Source organism: Hippocampus zosterae, unplaced genomic scaffold, assembly GCF_025434085.1.
Source record: "Hippocampus zosterae strain Florida unplaced genomic scaffold, ASM2543408v3 HiC_scaffold_427, whole genome shotgun sequence".
Lineage (NCBI taxonomy): Eukaryota > Metazoa > Chordata > Actinopteri > Syngnathiformes > Syngnathidae > Hippocampus > Hippocampus zosterae.
In genome coordinates this window covers 1-19,801 of record NW_026262955.1, presented here as the reverse complement: position 1 = coordinate 19,801, position 19,801 = coordinate 1, and the positions used below count along the sequence as shown (strand labels likewise).

Sequence of the window (19,801 nt, the reverse complement as noted above, 5' to 3'; positions counted from 1 at the left end):
TTATCAGAAAAGTCATGGCCACCCCCCGGACAGGCAAAGCGAGTGGAGACATCCCAACCCCGATTGTTGGAGCCCTGTCTCACCCGGCCACACTCAGGTCCGCTTCCACCCCTGACCCGGCAGTTTCACTCTACCCTTAACATTTAATGGTCTGAGAGTGGCTTAGCTCCCGAATCATAAGAGGTCAGTCTTGATGCCGCTTGCAGCCAAAAGGCCAGAGCACCAAGATGCTGGTGTTCTCTTTGTAGGCCTGGTACTATGGGCTGTCCCCCCACTTCTTGTCTGCGTACTACTCCAACATGGGGATGCCCGATACGAAGCAGATCAGCACCGCCACGAAGATTGGACTGACCATGCTGAAAAACTGGAAGCCAGTGAGGGTAGGGCCTGCGCAGACTGCCATGCCGATCCAGACGATAATCTCTCCGAAGTAGTTCGGGTGTCTGGACCATTTCCAGAGCCCCTCCGTAATGAATTTGCCTGCGTTGGCCGGGTCATCGCTGAAATTCTTTTTCTGCAGGTCGGCGAAGAACTCGATAATTAGGCCGAACGCGTACAGCCCCACACCCGTCCAGGTGACTGCCGAGGGCTCGGTGCGTCGCTAGGTGAGGATAACTGCCAGCGCGGGGCTGCAGGTCACGAAGACCCACAGACCCTGCAAGGTCCAGGCCAAAAAGAACCGGAGTGACGACTACTTAATCTTCTAGAATCTGCGATCCTTGCCTGCCTTCATGATCCTGAGGAACAGGAAGGACGCCAGTCTGCAGGCCCACAGCCCCACCATCCCGGCCACCAGACCCGAGTAGAGATCTAGGTTGATTGACAGTCCGAGCGAAAGCCAGCCCCACCCAGGGTCAGAAAAGTCAGACCACCGATCAGGTCATAGTGCCTTTCAGTGGAGAGGCAAGCAGCCGGAATGAAACTAACCCACTGGATAAAGAAGGAGACGGCCATGACGAGATAGATGACAGGGAACTGGTCATCGATGCGGACAGTCTGGTCGGCTAGAGCAACGGCCAGGCCAGTGGCGAGCCCGACGGTAACGACGACTGCGGCCAGGGGTATCGCTACGTTCATAAATCAATCTGCACATTCTTCACTCGGTTAATGGGGTAAGCTTGGAATTGAAAATAAAATATTAAAAGATGGAAGAAAAGGATGATGGTCTTTGCGTGATCTGTCTCGAGGAGAAGGTCAAGCCCACCCGCCTGCCCTGCCACCACTCCTTCTGTCAGGCCCTGCATCAAGACCTGGCACAAGGTCCCTCCCTCACCAGCGCAAGAGAGTCAAGACATGCCCCCTCTGCAGGTCCCGCCCCTAGCCCCGTCGGCCCAGAAAGAGCGCCGAGGCCTCCCAGCCACCCCTGTTGTGGCCCCAACGCGCTAGAGCCGCTCCAGCCCTTCAACCCTATTTTTTTTCGTCTTGCCCATATGGATGGGACGAAATGTACTGAGCCCGTTATGAGTATACATGCATCCTCCAGCCTGCTTCTTTTATCCATGCAGCCAATTCAGAGCCCTGCATGAGTGCCGACGACGGCCCTGGGTCCAGCTGTGCCGCTGCGACGCGTGCTAACGTGGTCCTGCTGTCTCACCGCTATTCAAATTTGAAATGATTGCTTAGCTGGCTGAGAAGCTCGCCCGCTCGGTGGCGGAGGATGAGCTGGTGAAAGTCCTGGCTGACCATTAAAGCAGCGAGAGGTTTGTCCCTTCCCGGGTTCGGGAGCTGCTCGAACCCGTGCTCTAACACTTCTTTGAAGAGAACACCCCCCTTGAGACTTCGAGCCACGTGCTCAGAGAGCGGTAGCCCAACCTGACCTCTCAGGATCTGAGGGCAAGGTGCATGAGCGGGTGATAAATGAAAAGGATTTGGCCATAAGCCGTGCCTAATCTAAGAGCACGATTTTGGAGAGCAAACTTGATAGCCTCCAAAGGGAGCTCGCAGGGGCCAAGGAAAGGGAGCTAGAAAGCAGGCACGAAACTAGCTTCTGCAGAGCAGAAATTGAGCGGCTCAGCAAGCTGCAGGCTGAGTCGGATCAAGCCTGCTGCAGCCTTCGCCAAGCCCTCTAGGAACTCGGCCTTTAGAAGATCGAGTTGGAGGGGAAAGTTGAGCACTTAAAGCACGAGCTCCAGCAGGCCGCCGTGGATGATCGGACGAAGTCCTTTGCAGCAGGAGCTGGCTCGGGCCAATGAAAAGGCTGACCACTACCTCTCGGTCAACCAACGCCAGCGAATCGAGCACGAGCAGCTGCAGCAAAGTCTGCAGTTCGCAAATGAGCGGGTGGAATAGCTGCGCGGTAAAGTTAGCGGCCATTGGGAGGAAGAGCTGGTCGGGGCCCAACGCAGACGGCAGGAGCTCTAGGCCTAGTACGAAAAGTCTGTGAAGGAGGCCCGGGTTCAGAACGATGAGAAGTGCAGCATCTTGGAGCGCAAATACGCCCTGCTGCAGAGCACCCTCTAACAGCACTACCTGGAGCAGCAGGCCCAGAGACAGGCCAAGTTTGCTGCCACCGAGAAGGAGTACCAGAGCCAGGCAGCCCAGCTGCGGAGTCCTAAACCAGACTCTTCGTCGAGAAGGCCGGGCTGGAGAGCCATCTGGAATCGGTCCTTCGAGAGAATGCGTTGAAGGTAGATCAGCTCCAGCAGGAAGGTGACTTTGCCAGAGCGAGGCTCCTCGAGAAGAGCGAGGAGCTGACCCTCGCGAAGGCAGAGTGCAGGAGCGTCGCCAGCCAGCTCGAGAAGGAGCGCTTTCAGAACGACTCGCTGAAAGGCCTGGTCAGCAGGCTGGAGATCAAGGCCAGCGATTTGTCAATATCCCTTGAGCAGGAAAGGCGCAGTAGCCAAAAACTAGCAGTCTGTGCCGAAGACCAGCAGCAGCAGTGTACGCGGCTGACTGCTCAGCTGCAGGAGGCGCAGGCTCAGCTCGCCCGGGCTCAAAGCTAACTGCTCGAGTCGCAGGCCAAGGCTGCAGCCTATGAAGAGAAGGACCGACATTTCAAAGAGCGGGTGGCCAGGGAAAGAAACGAGCATGGACATGCGAAGCGCCAGCTGGAGTTCAACGATCGAGGATTTGTATGAGCGTCTGAGCCAGCTCGGATAGCAGAAGCAGCTGCTCGAGTAGCGAGCCGAGGCATTGGAGGAATAGCTGCGAATGGAGCGGCAGATCAGCAGGGTAACCAAGCCTCCCACCAGTCCAGCCGAACCCTACAAGAGCCATTCCTACGAACAGGGGCTGAACGCCTTCAAAGAGTTCTAGGCTCTCAAGACAGAACTCCACCGTCAAGACATCACGGCGCAGGGCCTGAGGACCGCGCTCCAGGAGGGGGAGCACGAGCAGGACAGGCTCAGGGCCGAGCTGGCTGCAGCCGAGAAGAGCAGGGCGGAGTTGCTGGAAGAGAAGGTGCGAATTCATGGAGAACTCAAGGAGGCCGAGAAGAAATGCAACCTGGAGGTGCATCGGGGCCAGCTGCAGCAGCAGCAGGCCCGGCAGTCCTTCGCTCTCTTCAAGGAGGCTATGTGGCAATCCATCAGGAAAGTCATTCAGGAGCTGGCCGAGCGGACTGCCGACCTCAAGGCCGACTACACCGAGGTTAAGAAGGAGATGCTTTCGCTGGCCCTGACCCACTTCTTCCGAAGTGGCCCGGAAAATCAACAGTTATGAGGCGGGCTGCCGAGAAAGCAGGGCTGCGGAGTTGCGGGAGCTGAGGGAGCAGCACATCGAGGCCTGCAAGGAGAAGGAATTTCATGCCAAGAAGGCCAGCGAGCAGGAATGGCGTTCTGGGGTGGCCGAACTGCAGAAGGAAAAAGCCAGGCTGCTAATTCTTAATCAGTAGCTGGAAAACAGGCTCAGGTTGGCGCAGAAGGAGGCCGAGCAGCAGCAGACGAATAGTGACTTCCTGTTCGAGAAGGCGGGCAAGCTGGAAAAGGAAGTCGAAAAGCTGAAGGCAGCTGGGGCAGCCAAGCAGGAGAAAATCAACAGTCTCAACCGAGAGGTGGCTGAGGTCAGGGGTGAAAGCATCAAGTGGGAGGATGAGCTTAAGCGCACCAGCAAGCAAGCCAAAGCCACCCAAGAAATGCTCCAGAAAAAGATCGAGATCCTCAAGGAGGAGCAGCTGGCTGACAAGGAAAACCTGGTCTACGGCAGTCTGCTCCAGGAGCCGCAGGGCAGCGAGCTACTGGCCATGGCCAGACGCGAGGAAAGCCCCACGAAGTCGAAAGGAAAGGCGCTGCGGACAGCGATGCGTTCGAGAGAGCGGCCGTGCTGCAAGGAGAAGAACCGGCGGGAGGAGCAGCGGGTGCAGAGCGCCTTGTAGAGCCTAAAGAAAGATATCGAGAGGCACAAGTCGAGGCTAAACCTCTTCAAGTGATTTCAATATGACGGACGTGTGGGAAAGCCTGAGCACCCTCAAGCTCGATATCGAGGAGAGCATTGCCCGCCTGTACCATTTTGCCCCCCTCGCCCATGACGCCCCGGACTTTCTCACCCGCCACTACGACCGCGTCGCCCGCTACGAGCAGTCCTACCATGCCCGTCCTGGCCTCCCTCGAGGCGTACCGCGCCGCCCTGGCCCAGGCCGTTAGCGAGGCCGACCAGGCCACCGACCGGAAAGAGCAGCTGCAGAAGAGGGCAGCCGGCTTCAGGCAGGCCGAAGGAAGCCTTACACAGCGGCTGAAGAAGGTATTCAAGTCAATGATGGACCTCCAGAATGCAGAGAAGGAGCGATTCGAGCTGTTCGGAGGAGGCGGGGGGAATGCCGATGAAGCCGCTTTCATCAGGTCGGGCAGGATCGCCTCCGAGACAGTCAACGTGGGCAAGTCCATACTCGAGGACCTGCAGGGCCAGAGCGACAGCATGAGCAGGATCGACTCGAACCTCTAGAGCCTGCTGGCGACCATGGGGCTTAGCCAGTCCCTCTCGAGCATGATGGCCCGGCGGCTGCAGGAGGACAAGCGGCTGGTGGGCCTGCTCACTGCGGCACTGCTCATCTTCGTCGCGGTCATGTTGTATTGGTACTCGTGAGTCACCATTTATTGCATGCAGGATCTCTCGGTCTCGGACCTGCTGGCGGAGCTGTCCGCGAGGAGGTCGCCCTCTCGGAAGGCAGACCGCCGCACGGTCGACGTGCTCAACCGCCACAGGCTGTATCTGGACGTCCAAGAAGGGCTACAAGAAGGCCTGGTTCCCCGCCAGCCCTTGCAAATCCTTCTTCGGGAAGCTGCTGCCCGAGGCTCCGCTGCAGCTGAACGAGTGGGGACCGGGCCCGGGGTCATCCAGCCCAACAAAGCCTACCTCTGTCCGAAAGGGAAGCGGGATATCCAGACCAAGCCTATGCAGGAGTTCCCGAGGCTATGCCGAGGACGAGTGCCAGGCCAAGCTGAGCTAGTTCGACCGCTCGATCCGGCGAATAAGGCGACTGGGGGTTCCGCTCGGTGCTAACAGCGTCGAGCCCTTCGATATGAATAAATTATCGTGCGGCGTGCGGGCAGTCACCAAGCGCAGCCACCTGTTCGGGTTCGGGGGGGACTCGACTCGCAGGAGCGAGATGACCAAGAGGCAGGCGCTGTCTCTTCGCAGACTCTGAGTAACTCAGAATTGATTTAAATTTTTATCTGGTTAAATAATGCACCCTCAGTCTGGGCAGGCTCTTCTTGGGGGGCGCTCCTTGAAGCGCATGGTACCCAGCCTGCTCCGCGCATGATCCGATTACATATTTAGTTGTAGCCATAAATTTAGTATTTGGTAGTCTCGCCAGGTTAGGTCGCGGGATCTAGAGCCTGAAACCCTAGAGCAGTATGGGACCTGCAGTCCTGCTCACCATTTCAGCAGTGGATTTGTTAGCATCGCTGATGATAGTTTATTGTCTGATTGAAATCAGCAGCACCCAATTTGCATTCACAGCATCTTTCGAAGTCGGTTCAGCCGGCTTTCCACCTCTGCGACCCAGCCTACGTCGACCTTGCGCTCGGGGTTGGTCGCCAGCATGGTCTGCATCTGCTTGACTTTGCTCGCGTGCTGATCTCGGATCCATGATATGTTGAGCTAAGTGGTCCTTTCCATTTGGGCAAGCAGCCTTTGGGTGTGTGCGAGGCAGTCCTGCTCGAACTGGAGGGCAGCCTCTGCAGCGCCTTCCTGCTCGGCAGCAGCCATCAGCCCCTCCATCCTATTATATGAAATTCTCGGCAGTCGGGGCCAGGAAGATATTGCACAAAATTGAGAAGGAGGAGGTCAACCTCATCCTCTCCGACATCAACGCCACCGCCCTCGCCGACAACCCTCGCGGGCTGCCCTCCAGCCAGTACCTGGCCTCGCTGCTCAAGGAGGAGGCCTTCCAGCCGACTGCCACGCCGTGCTGATGGCAGGCCTCTACCTGCTCAAGTTCGAGGCCGTCAAGCAGATCCTCGGGTTCTTCAGCAGCCGCAGCGTGACCCTCAAGATGCTCGAGCAGCTGCACTTCTGCTGGGGGAGACCAGCCCAGGATCTATCAGAGCTGAGGGGCTACTACCTGGTCCTCGTGATTGGCGTGCTCCGTCTGACAAGAGAGGACGGGACTGTCCAGTGCTTCATCCCCAAGTAGATGGTCCCGCCCGGTGCGGGTCGGCTCCAGGCAGTCGAGCCCAGCCTGGTCCTCCTGCTCAGCCAGGGCTGGTTCAACGAGCTGCACCGCCAAGTCCAGGAAGAGGATACCAGAGAGGACATGTAGCTGATAACCCGAATTCTGGGCCTGCAGCTGGGGGCCGTCACTCTCAGCCGCATCCTCAAGCGGTTTCACAAGCGAACCTACAGCCGCAGCGAGTCGGTGTTCGCGCAAGGGGACTGCGAGCGACACGCCTACGTGCTCGAGCATGGGGAGCTCGTCTTGAGCACTTTCCTGGAGGGCCGGTCGAAGCAAGTGCTGGTGATAGACGGATAAAGTTATTTCAGCGAGACGTTGGTTGCAGAGGATCCGCACAAGTTCTCGGCAGTGTGCCGTGTGCAGTGCACCGTGCTGACCATCGAAAAAAAGGAGTTGGCCAGGCTGATCTCCGACATCCCGGTGCTTCAATCGGCCATCGAGACTATCCTTAAAAAGCGGCGCAGGCTGCTGGCTGCGGGGCTTGCTGTCCCTGACCCCGTGCCTGAGCCCGAGGACAAGGTGCTGCGGTGCAGGACTGCCCGCAGTATAAACAAGGGGGCACAGAGCAGCGTGATCCGCAGCCGTCCGCCCAGCAACGAAGGCGAGATGGCAGTGGACGAATAGCTCTACCACGAGCTAGTGGGTGAGCCATGGATCATCCAGGACTTCATCGAGAGCAAGCGGAAGGTCTACCAGATCCTTAACCGTAATATCCCGCCAGACTGCAAGCTCGAGGGCAAACTGCTCAGTCAGAAGGCTCTGGCCCGGGAAAAGAAGAGGCAGAAGTACACCGACTACCTGGCCTTCAAGAGCGCATCCAAGCGCATCCGCGGCACTGGTATCAAGCTTGGCGCCTGCGAGGACCTCATCAAAGTCAAGCTCTTCAATATCTTTGAGGACCACGCCCAGCTCGAGCAGGCCTACATGATCGTCAGCGAGCAGGCCAGCCCGCCTCCCAGCACCCGGCGGACGGGCTCTGGCAAGCTGGCCAGGAGACTGCGCACGGCCGAGACCGTGACCCAGGCCAGTTAGGCGGAGTTCCGCCCCCCTGCCGCGCAGATCTACCCGGCGGACCCCCGCAAGCTGCGCCGCGTCAGGTCCTCGAGACACAATTTCTTCCGGCACGGGTGAGGTCAGTGACTGGTGAGTTTGTCGCACAGGTCGAGCAGGTTCGAGCTGTTCTTTGAGGAGGCTGAGGTCGACGGACCCACGGCCTTTCTACGCTTTTTGCTGCCGCCTCGCTAGGTCTTCACACAACTGTCAAAATAGTAGTCTTCGAATAGCTCGGCGCAGTCCCTTCCTCGCAGCAGCAGGTTGTTCTTGTCGACTAAGTCCGCCTCGCTTTGTAGACTGACCTGGCCCGCATGTCCTCGCGGTTTTGGCACAAAGGGGGGTTCGTAGTCCCGCGCAGCCACGCGCTTCCAGCTTATGTCACGGAACCAAGAGTGCGTCATAATTTCTGCGACCCCTCCTGCGCCGAGTCTGCAGGCAGGCTTGCGCTGGATGAGGCGGTTGGCCAGGTCGGCGGCGTGAGGAGACCAGCCGTGAGGAATCTGGCTTTTGCGGATCTGGACCTGCTTGGCGAGAATGAGGTCGCGGATTTCCTTGCGATTGCGGCCATGGTAGGGCCGCTCCTCTAGCATCAGCTCATAGAGTATAACTCCCAGAGCAAAGAAGTCGACCTCGTATGAGTAGTTCTGCCGGCAGAGGATTTACGGGGCCATGTAGCCAGGAGTGCCGCTGGTGTCTGCGCTGTTATCTGCCCGCAGCAGCTTTGAAATCCCCAGGTCCGTTATCCGAAGATAGCCGCGTTCGTCGAACACTAGGTTTTCGGGCTTGATGTCACGGTGCACGATGTGGCTGCGGTGCAGGTAGGCCAGTCCCTGCACCACGCAGGCGATCAGGAACCGGGCTTCCTTCTCACTGAACCTCCGCACTCCCAGGTGATGCCGCAAGTCCCCGCCTGGGAGGTAGTCCATGACCAAGTACAGCGTGGTCCTGTCCTGGAAGGCATAGTACATGTTCACGATCGAGCTTGACTTCAGCCTCGCCAGTAACTCTTTCTCATTCAACACTGCCCCCACACTCTTTTTGGCGAGCACCACTGCCTTTGACATCTCTTTGACCGCAAAGGCTGTCCGCGTGCGCTTGTGGGTGGCCTTCCAGACCCGGCCGAAGGCGCCTCGCCCGATGACCTGCTCGAACTCGAAGGCGCTGCGGCCGATTTGAGGGTGGGACTCGGGGTCAGGCGGCCGGGCGAGGGGCAGGCTTTCGATGGAGTGCTCGCTTTCGAGAGTGTTGAAGAGAGGGGGGTGTGAGGGAGGGAGGGGAGGGCGGAGGTGGTGGAGCGAGCTGGCGAGGCTCTTGACGAGGGCGGCGCGGGGACGGGGGTCTTCCTTGTCGCGCCTTTTCATCCGAGATACGGCAATAAATGTGATAGCAAAAGATTAACGGCCAGAAATAATATCATGGATCCTAAGGACCAGGCGATTTCGCAGCTCCGGGCTGAGATCTACGAGCTCAAGCAGGCCGAGGCCGGCCACCGCGCCCTCGACGAGCGCATCTCCCAGCTCCAGACTCAGTACGCCCTCGCCTTCGACGAGAAGGAGCGCTTCGACAAGGACCAGAAGCACCAGCTCAACGAGGACAGCAGCTGCGTCCTCGACCTCAAGCGCGAAATCGATCTCCTCAAGGCAGAGATCGAGCGCGTTGGTCTCGAGAACGACGAGAAGGCAAATTAAATCGTGAAACTCAAGAAAATGGCCGAGGCACGGGCCACCGACATCCAGCTCAACAAAAAGGACTGCATCACCCTCGAGAACCGTAACCGCGGGCTGTTCGAAAACAACAAGGAGATCGTGCTGGCCATCCGCAACGCCAAGCAGGAGCGCATGGCCATTGAGGCCGACCTCGAGGTCCTCGAGGAGGACACTGCCGGCAAGCTGCAGTTCATCCGCGCCCGCGAAAAGGACATCCGCGACAAGGACGTGGAGCTGGCCCGCCTGCGCAAGCACCTCGACAGTCTGGGCGCGGAGATCGCCCGGCTTGAAGCCGAGATCGCCGAGAATGAGGAGCTAAAGGCACTGCACATGCAGGAGATCGAGAAGAAGAGCCGTTAAAAGGAGGAGTTCCTGCGCACCCTGGAGTCCCTGGAGGCCGAGCTGGAGCACTGGAGTCACGAGTGCTTCCGCAACCAGAAGGCCTACGAGGACCAGGCGGGCGCCATCAAAACCCTCAGCAAGAAGAAGGCCCTGCTGGAGGCAGCCATGCGGGACAAGGAGCTGGCCATCGACGACCTGAAGGCCCAGAAAGCCAAGGAGTGCGAGGTCAAGAACTGCTTGGTCGAGGACAACCTCACCCTCAGCGCCGAGACGGAAAAGAACCTGAGGCTGGTCCGTGAGCTGACCGCCGTCAACGAGGAGGTGCCCTGCTCACCAGCTCCAGCGCGAAATCGCTGCCTACAGCGAGGAGGACGAGGCGGCCAGGAAAATCCTGGACCGCAAGGCCAAGCTCAAGGAGGCCCTGAAGGCGAACAACATGGAGCTGAAGCGCACCTTCGGCGGGATCGAGCACATCCTGCAGTCGCTCTGACCACCTCATTTTATAATGCAGAAGCAGGGCGGTATCCGGGTCACCGACTCCTTCCAGCTGCTGCATAACTACCGCCAGCACCGCCGCAACCAGCAGGCTATCATGACTCGCAAGCCCAAGGAGGCCAGCCAGCCACCCCGGCCGCCCCCGCCCTCTCCGCTCCTCCCTCACGCATCTGCGTTACCGCCCTTTCCTCAACTACAACAGCAGCCTCGTCACTCTCGGAGAGTACTACCGTCCCACCAACCGCCTCTCCAGCCTGCGGATATTCAACGAAAACGTCAACCACGCGGACCGCCTGGAACGCATCCGCCTCAAGCCTGCGGTGCGGGACCCTCCTCTCGAGGTGACCCGCAGTAGTTTTCCTCGGGTGTAGAGAGAGCGGCAGGTGCAGCTTCAGAACATGGAAATCGCCCGCCGCATTCTTGAAACCCGCAGTCTCGAGATCGACTTCAAGCACTTTTCTCGGGAATTCGACCAGCACCGCGAGTGGTCCCGCCTGCGCAGCAACATCGGCAAGCTGTCCACCTACTCGCAGCTGAGCCCGCCCCCCACCTCACCCCTGCGCATGTAGTTCGGCACAGGCCGGTCAGGCCTACGCTTCATCCTGGAGGAACTGTCTTTCCGAGGCTTCATTCCTAAGCCTGATGACACTTACGTCCTCGAGCTCAAGTTCAAGGGCGCACAACTATTCAAGACAGGACTGCTGACAGTCGAGCAGCTACTGCGCTCGCCGATCACGGTCCGCACTCGCCGCAGCCCCCGCACCATGCGGGTAGCGGTTTGTCTGTTGCAGTTCAAGGGCACCCGCGAAAACCTGCACGGCAGGTTCGTGGTGAAGCTGGGGGAGCAGGAGCTGCGGGATGGGAGCTGGCGCGAGAAGGAGGCTGATCTGAGCAAGGGCGTGCATGGGCAGGGCGTGGTGAGGATGCGGGTGCAGGGCTGGCTGGGTCGGACCCGGCCCCCCAACATGCGGGAGTGTGACGAATAGTATGAGTCCTCAGAGGGGTGACATTATTATCGGCATGCAGGCCTCGGGCAACCGTTCGATCTTCCACCTGCTTGAGCTGGACCACGCCCAGCGCAAGCACCAGGAGCGGCTCTGGGAAATCGATCGCTCTCGCAGGCAGGTCCGCTCCTCCATCCGCCAGAACGCACGCACCTACGACCAGACGCGGGAGCAGAAGCAGGCCAGTCGCCAGGCCTCGCAGCTGCACCGGGATATCGAGAAGGTGGCCCGGATCAACGAGATGAACAGACGCATCAACATAACGATTGAGCGTGAACTGACCCGCCCCACTCCCGAGCAGTTCCGCTACGTGAAAGAGCGCAGCGAAGGACGCCCTCAGCCGTCACTGCCGCGGGCGCGGTCGTCAGCCAGCCTGCAGAAAGAGCTCAACCGCCAGAGCGAGAACGAGCGACTGATGGACCGCCTGCTGTCAGTCAAGCCGCACATAAAGGAGTACGACCTAAAGGAATCCCGCAAGCACTACCGGAAGCATGTGGAGTACAAGCGGCGAATCCGCAAGTACTCGGACCTGAACAGCAGGGCGCTTGGACACCTGGCCCAGCACTTCGGCATCGAGCAGCTGGCGCCCCTCCCGGTAGAGCGGCGCAGGCGCTCGCGCTGGGACTGATCAATATAAGAATTATTTTTGTTGATGGAGCAGGAGGACAAGTACGCGGGCCTGTCCAAGGGGCAGATCAAGAAGCTCAAGGAGAAGGAGAAGCGGGAGCGGGAGAGGGAGGCCGAGGGGGCCAGGGAGGATCCGCTGCAGTCCCGGGAGGCTGACCAGAAGAAGGCCGAATAGCCGAAGCAGGAAAAAGAGGCCGACTAGCCGAAGCAGGAAAAAGTGGCCGACCCGAAGGAGGCCGAGGAACCAAAGGCAATGGAGGGCAAGGACAAGTACGCAGGACTGTCGAAGGGGCAGATCAAGAAGCTCAAGGAGAAGGAGAAGAAAGAAAGAGAGGAGGCCGAACGGGAGGACAAGGAGGACAAGGAGGACAAGGGGAAGGGCAAGAAGAAGGGCATGACTGCCGCAGACCTGTTCAAGAAGAACAAGGGCATCATCGACCAGGTCAAGTAGGAGCAGCGCCGCAAGGAGGAGGAGGAGAAGCGCAAGTGGGAGGAGGAAGAGCGCCGGCGTCTCGAGGCCATCGAGCAGGAGAGACTCCAGAAGCTGCGGATCGCCGAGGAGAACGAGCGCAAGCGCAAGGAAGAGGAGGCTCTTGGCCTGAAAATGACCAAGAAGCAGAAACTCAAGATGGAGCAGATGCGCAAGGACCTCTAGCTCATGAAGCAGTCGGACAAGCCCCCTGCCAAGTCCGAGGCCCTGCCTGACGATGAGCCCAGGAAGGAACACAGAGACCCCGAGCCGGAGGTCGCCCACGGCCCACGCACAGAATTCCCTGAGCTGCGGTCCATCATTTGCTGCATCCTCGGCCATGTCGACACGGGCAAGACCACCCTGCTGGACAGGCTGCGCAACACCAGCGTGCAGGAGAACGAGGCGGGCGGAATCACCCAGCAGATCGGGGCGACTTTCTTCCCACCAACCAAGCTCACCGAAGAAATCTCTAAGTGCAGCTAGTTCCTGACGGTCAAGGAGATGCCGGAGGGGCTGCTGGTGATCGACACGCCGGGCCATGAGAGCTTCGCGAACCTGCGCTCGCGAGGCAATTCGCTCTGCGACCTAGCGATCCTATTGATCGACCTGATGCACGGACTCGAGAAGCAGACCCTCGAGTCGATGGAGTTGCTGGCCTCGCGCGGCACGCCCTTCGTAGTGGCGCTGAACAAGATCGACCGCAACTACGAGTGGAAGCCCCAAAAAATGGCATCTTCGAAGCTCAGCCTGCAGGGTCAGAGCGAGGCCTCCCGCGAGGACTTCTATCACCGGCTGGGCGGAGTCGAGCTGGAGCTGAAGGCCAGGGGCTACAACCCGGCGCTCTACTGGAAGGCCGAGGAGGGCGACCTGCCACTGGTGCCCACCTCGGGGATCACCGGAGAGGGCATTCCGGACCTGCTGGCCCTGATCGTCCAGAAGTGCACGACCGGGGCCCTGCGCAAGAAGATCCGCTTCCGCAAGAAGGGGTTCAAGTGTACCGTCATGGAAAAGAAGATGGTCGAGGGCCACGGCACTACTCTCGACTGCCTGCTGGTCGACGGAGCCATCCGCCGCAACGATAACATCGTCCTGCTCGGCTTCGGGGGCGCCATCCGCACCAAGGTCAAGGCCCTGCTCACGCCCCACCCCATGAAGGAGATGCGCGTCAAGGGCGAGTTCCAGATGCATGAGGAGGTCTGGGGCGCAAACGGAGTCAAGATCGGTGGCAAGGACCTGGAGGATGCGGTCGTGGGCACCCCTCTGTTCGTCGTGAACAGCGAGGAGGAGGAGGCGGAGGCGGCCGCCCTCTGCGAGGCAGAACTAGCCAATATCAAGCAGAAGATCCAGCTCAGCGCCCAAGGCGTGGGGCTTGCGGCCTCGACACTGGGGTCGATGGAGGCCCTGCTCGAGTACATGAAGAGCATGAAGATCCCGGTGAGCTACATGACGGTGGGCCCGGTGACGAAGGAGGACGTGATGCTGGCGATGAAAAGCGTGCTGCTGGAGGACGAGGCCACCCGGAAGGAGGAGTTCGCATGCATGCTGGTGTTCGACATAAAGGTGCTGCCCGAGGCGCAGAAGTACGCAGAGGAAAACCACATCCGCATTTTCAATGCTAACATCATCTACCACCTCACTGACCAGTTCAACAACTTCGTCAAGGAAATCAAGGACCGTCGCAAGAAGGAGCACAGCCACCACGCCCACTTCCTGTGCTTCTGCGCCCCGTCGACGTCTTCCGCAGGGAGGACCCTATCATCATGGGAGTTGACGTGCTCGACGGGCAGCTTCGGGTCGGCACCAAGCTGTCCACCTACGGCAAGTAGAAGGAACGCGTGGATGTGGGCGTGGTCGAATCCATCGAGGCGAACCACAAACCTCTGCAGGCCGCTCGCAAGGAGCACGGCTCGGTGGCGATCAAAATCGCCTCGAAGCTGCAGGCGGGCCGCGACTTCCCGCGAGACGCGCAGCTGTGCAGCAAGATCTCGCGGGCGAGCACCGGGACGAGATGGCGCAGAGCGACTGGGCCCTCGTCCTCAGCCTCAAGAAACACTTCCACATTGAATGAAATCTGCCTTGTTGATGGCAACATATCTATAATGCTTCTCTCGCTGCTCGCAGTGGCCACTTCCCTCGACTGCGAAGTGCTCAGGGACTCGCTCGCCCTTCCCCTTCGCGACGAGGTCTTCTTTCTGCCCCTCGCGGACCTGCTGGTTCTGCCCAGCCCCAAGGTGGCCTCCAATGCCTCCACAGATTTCGTGAGGCCAGTTCAAACTCTGACCCCGCTTGCCGACACAACCTATGCCCAGGCTGATCTCCAGGCCATCAGCTTTCTGAAAGAGCTGTCCCCCACGGTACAGTTCTCAGCTGCCCTCGACTCCCCGACCTAATCGGGAATCATTGTACGGCTGGCTGAAAACGGGCCGCTTGACGCCTGGCATACCACCACCCTTGTGGGCGTAGACTACTCGCAATAGAGGCTGCCGGGTGATGTGGCCTGCAGGGAGGTCAAGGCCGTCGCAGTCGGAATCGCTTACGTCATGTGCGTAAGTTCCCAGGGCCAGCATCTCCTGAAGGTCGAAAAGACAGGAGTGAAAACCTTCGGCCCCTTCGCCATCCCTGAAGCGGACAGTTCATGGACGAGCAAGTCCGCGCCCTACACGAACAGCAAAGGTCAGAATTACTTGGTTTCCACTGTCAACACCACGCACGACCCAGATCTACGCACTCGACTAGAACAGCGAGGCCTCGCTGTCCCGAGCCGACAACTTCCCGGCGATCGTGGACTTCGATGTGGCAGGGCCTCATGTGCTCACCATCGAATTCAACCAGATCCAGCTCTACGATTACAACGGGACTGACTGGGTCCAGCTGGGCACCATTCACCAGGCCCTGTCCTAGGCGCAGCACATCAAGGCCGTCCTGCCTGAGATCGGGGTGGTGGTCGCGGACGACGACCTGGCCCTCGTGTATGACTACAACGGTAGGCTGATCAGCAGCATCACTCTCTAAGGCGAGCCGCTCCTGGGGATCGGCAGCAGCCCTCGCTTCCTGCAGTTCCAGACCAAAGGCAAGCTATACCTGTACAGCTTAGAGGGCCAGCTGCTTTCCGTCGTGACCGACTTTAAGTTCGTGCACCTGGCTCAGCCCTTCGACCGACTGTATACGCTGACCGACACTGGCAGCCAGATGTTCAAGGTTGACATGCCCGGGCTGTGGTTTGATTAGACTCCCGCCGGCTCAGTCACGGTTACCGCCTCGAATGACCAGGAAAGCTGTCAGGCAGTGGTCGAAGTGGCCGAGCCTGACGGAGACAAGCCTTTTTGGCTTATGCCCGAGAGCCAGAACCTCACGCTAGGCGACTCCTCGATCCTGGCCCTGGATGACTACGTGCTGGGCCCGCTGGTGAACCTGACCGTTTCTGGCCCCAACATCACATCAAGCGCGCACTCGGCTGACCCCTTCAATGTCGGAGGGGCGATCGTGGCCTCGCCCTCCGCCCTCCGTCACTTCGTGGGCCGCAGTGGTTTATTCCATCGCGTCAGCTACAACTCGACGGTGCTGCAGGTGGACCAGTGCTACAAGTCGTTAGGCCAGTGCGACTCCAGCAAGCAGCTCAAACTCGAGAACGAGATCGGGACGATGACCCTCGACCCCGAGAGCATGCTGATGGCCTACACCTACAAGCAGGATGCCTCCACCGTCCACTTCTACAACTTCAAGACCTCCTCCAACACCAACGTCACTCTCTCGCAGAAGGCCACGGACCTCACGTGGGCCAGCCAGGGCCAGCGCTATCTGGTGGCAATGCTGCCCTCGGTCGTGACCCTGCAGGTAATGACCGTGATGATGGACGGCGACGACATAACCGTGACCAACCGCTACTCCATGGACGCCAGCTTCCCCTTCGCCAGCAAGATCGAGCAGTTCAGTCCTCGGTCGTGCAAGTACAACCCCTAAGACGGGCTTCTGTACGTCAACACTCTGGAAGGAGTGCTGTCCTTCCAGCTAGGCTTTAGCAATGCCATGCAGATCGAGCTGTACCCCGCTGGCACGACCGACTACTCCTTCTTCCTCAGCAATTCCAGCCTGGCCATCTTCAACGGCTCGGCCATCCGGGTCCACGATACCTTCTCGACCAAGCTGCTGAGGGCCATCCCCCTAGTCGTATAGGCCGGCAGTCTCGTGCTCCACTCGGGTGATGACAACATGTTCCTAGTCGGGAGTACCGGATATGTGAATGTACGGTTTGACCGGCCTTTACACGCCAGCTTGTCCCACCAGCAGCCTCTCAAGAGCAAGCCCGAGCTGGCGGACGCCTTTATGCTGGGCGACAGCTACCTGTCCATGTTTGGCAACAAGGCGCTGTCCTACATGGTGGACTACGAAGCCCAAGGCACGGAACTGGACATCAACGCCGAGCTGACAGGGTTCCTGAACCACCTGACGATCGAGCTGGCGGCCAGCAACGCGGCGGGCCAGGCCAAGCAGACCCACTCCATCCTGCTGTTCAACTACGAGACCAAACTGGTCACAAACTACAAGCCTTCCTTAGGGAGCAAAGTCGAGCGCAGCAACTACTCAATGACCTTTAACGACAGTCTGTGGTTCAACGGCTCCAGGATGCGCTACGAGATCGCGTGCGAGGGCTGCGGGGAAAGCATCCGCCTCAAGCAGCACATCGACCCCTTCGCCTCGCTGAGCCTGCGCCCGCAAGCCATGTACAAGCACTCCAACGAGTTCGCCTGGATCGTGACCAGCGACGCTGTGTACCAGATCGACGGGACGGGAGCCTTCACCAGGACGATCCTGCAGCTGCCAGCCGACGAGTACAATTGCACCGCAGTGACTGTCAGCAAGGTCGACAACTTGGGACTGCTAGCCTGCAAGGACGCTGCCAAGAACTCAGTGATCCTGGTGCTCTCGATAGCGACGGCCAACGCCGTTATCGTCGACCAAATCCCCCTCAAGAGCAGCGAGACCGTCACCAAGATGCAGGTGGTTGGGGGCGCCATCTTTGTGCAGGTTAAGGCCCCGGAGTCCAAAGGGGCGGTCTACTGCTACAGCCTCGGGGACTGGGACCTCCTCCAGACCCTGCTGCCCGACCAGCTGGACAGTTCGGCCTCGCTGACCGACATGGAGGTGATCAGCAACGACACCCAGATAATCGTGCTGACCACACTGGACAAATTCGGTCTGGGGGCCATCTCGCTCGCCTTCGACTAAGACGACAAGTTGCAGAGGCTGGGGGTCAGCAGCGTGAAGCTGCTCAGCCCCGTCCCCGACGCGCTGCAGACCTATCTCACCCCAAACAACAGGTTCATCCAGGGCCGGCTGACCGACCACCACGTCAGGGACAACCTCCTCAACCTCACCCTCGTGATGCTCAGCTCTGAGTCCGCGCACGTCAAGGTGCTCTTCCAGGCCACTCTGGACCCTGCCACCGGCCTGGCCTTCGGGGACTACTCCTTCGTGCAGGCCTACAACCGCTACGGAGGACACTCGATCCTGCCGATGCTCTAGCGCACCTGCATGGTGAACTGCGGCTGCCCCGAGAACGGGTTCGTAGTGCCGTACATGAAAGACAAGACGGTGTCCTACGTGACGTACACCTACGGAGGCAAGCCACTGGTAGAGACGATGGGGGGCCTGCAGCACCCGGCGGAAGGGGCAGTGGCCTTCATGCCGTTCTCGAACCTGTTCCTGTACAAGGACGAGGGGCAGCAACTGGGGATGGCCACCTACTCGAACAACGTCTCGCTGGTGTTCGAGAACGTGTCCAGCTAGGTCTCGTCAGTGAAGATGAACGTCTCTGCGGTCAGTGACTACGGGCTGGCCACCTTCGAGTACGAAGTGCAGTTCAACTCCTCGAGCCACTGGGTGTTCTACCTGATGATCGCCGCCCTGATCGTGGTGGTGCTGATCGCGGTGGGCGGCACCGTCTACTGGAAGGTCAAGAAGAGCAGGGAGGAGAATTCTGAGTCCCTGATGGAGAGCGACAGTGCTCTCAGATGACATCCGAATTTCATGGATATGGTCTGTTACAGGTTTTCAAGAGATGTAGCCTTGACTGAAGGCCTTTCTTGGGCCACAAGCCCGGGCCCCGTGCGTTGGACCCGCCTTCGAGTCCGGCTGCCTGGGCCTTGGCTTTGGAGGCTCGGGCCTTGCTCCGAAAAATCCATGGCACAGCAGGGCAAGGGGTCTCATACAGTAATTTTATTATTACCTCTAATTGCGCTTTTAGAAGACCCAATAAAACTTTTTATTAATGCTTCGAAAGTCGGACATGTATCGCCAGCAAAAGTGCTTTCACGAAAGTGCTTAGGCTCAGCTTAGTAGGGCTTTTGATCTCCAGGAAGACCGGCTTGGCCACTGCTGTCACTATCTGCTCGGCAGCTAATGAGGGCCTGCGGGGGTCGACCCGCAACAACCGAACAGCTGAAACACAGTGCTCCGATAACTCCTCGATCAATTAAGAACTTTCTTCCATTTTATTTTTATTATAATCTGTGATAAAACATTATGCCTAAGATCAAATTGTTCACGGCATTAATCCCGTTCCACCCTCCTTTCCTTAGGATATCACGATGAAAGATTTTAAAAAAAGTGGGATGCTGGACATTCAAAGTACAAGGAGGTCGCATGCCCAAATTAATATTAATTTTATTATTATTGTTACTCGACAAGATTGAGATTAACTCACAGATCTCACTAACTTATTGTTCTGGTCGAAGATATTTTTATAAAGATTAATAAGTATGGATGTTAGGTTGACCGATTTCTCATTTAAAAGAAGATCTCTAAAATAAAACTGTCTGTTTCTATAACTTCGGACACGTTACATGAATACAGCAAACTTCCTTTTTTCCTAGTTGAGCATTGGCCTTGATATTGGTCATTTTCAGATCTATTACAGGTGTCCGCAGTGTGTCATCATGTACATGAAATGGACTGTACACATTTATATAGCGGTGGACGGCTGCCAACAACGACCGAAACCAGCCTGGAGCATGATAAAATGTGGGCTCGGCTTGTGAAATCCGGCTCAAATTTAGCCTGGTTTCGAAAACACCGGACTCCCTTGTAGAAGCCGACCGGATTGGTGAAGAGCATGACGCTGAGTTCAATGAAGGCACTGTGTCATCAGCTTCGCATTTTCGGTCGGCTTCTACAAGGGAGTCCGGTGTTTTCGAAGCCAGGCTAAATTTGAGCCGGATTTCACAAGCCGAGCCCACATTTTAACATGCTCCAGGCTGGTTTCGGTCGTTGTTGGCAGCCGTCCGCCGCTATGTTTCATGTACATGATGACACATTGGGGATACCTGTCATTACGATCATTATGGCTTATTGACAAGGCAGTATCATCATCATCATCAAGGATTCGATGAATCATGAGTTCCGTGGGGGCGGAACAGGGGTTGGGGTTGGGGTTGGGGTTGGGGTTGGGGTTGGGGTTGGGGTTGGGGTTGGGGTTGGGGTTGGGGTTGGG

The 19,801-nt window shown here is 58.5% G+C and overlaps 2 protein-coding genes across 2 annotated transcripts; one reads left to right on the top strand and one right to left on the bottom strand.

Annotated features, from left to right (window-relative positions):
• Window positions 1-7,854: 7,854 nt before the first annotated feature.
• On the bottom strand, window positions 7,855-8,832 carry LOC127595201 (probable serine/threonine-protein kinase DDB_G0277449). Its single transcript, XM_052056838.1, is given in 1 exon segment — window positions 7,855-8,832. A coding segment is annotated over 1 exon segment (876 nt). The 5' UTR covers window positions 8,731-8,832.
• Window positions 8,833-12,498: 3,666 nt separating this feature from the next.
• LOC127595200 (uncharacterized) lies at window positions 12,499-16,272 on the top strand. Its single transcript, XM_052056837.1, is given in 6 exon segments — window positions 12,499-14,014; window positions 14,017-14,666; window positions 15,049-15,177; window positions 15,220-15,281; window positions 15,351-15,510; window positions 15,583-16,272. Coding segments are annotated over 6 exon segments (3,207 nt in total).
• Window positions 16,273-19,801: the final 3,529 nt, after the last annotated feature.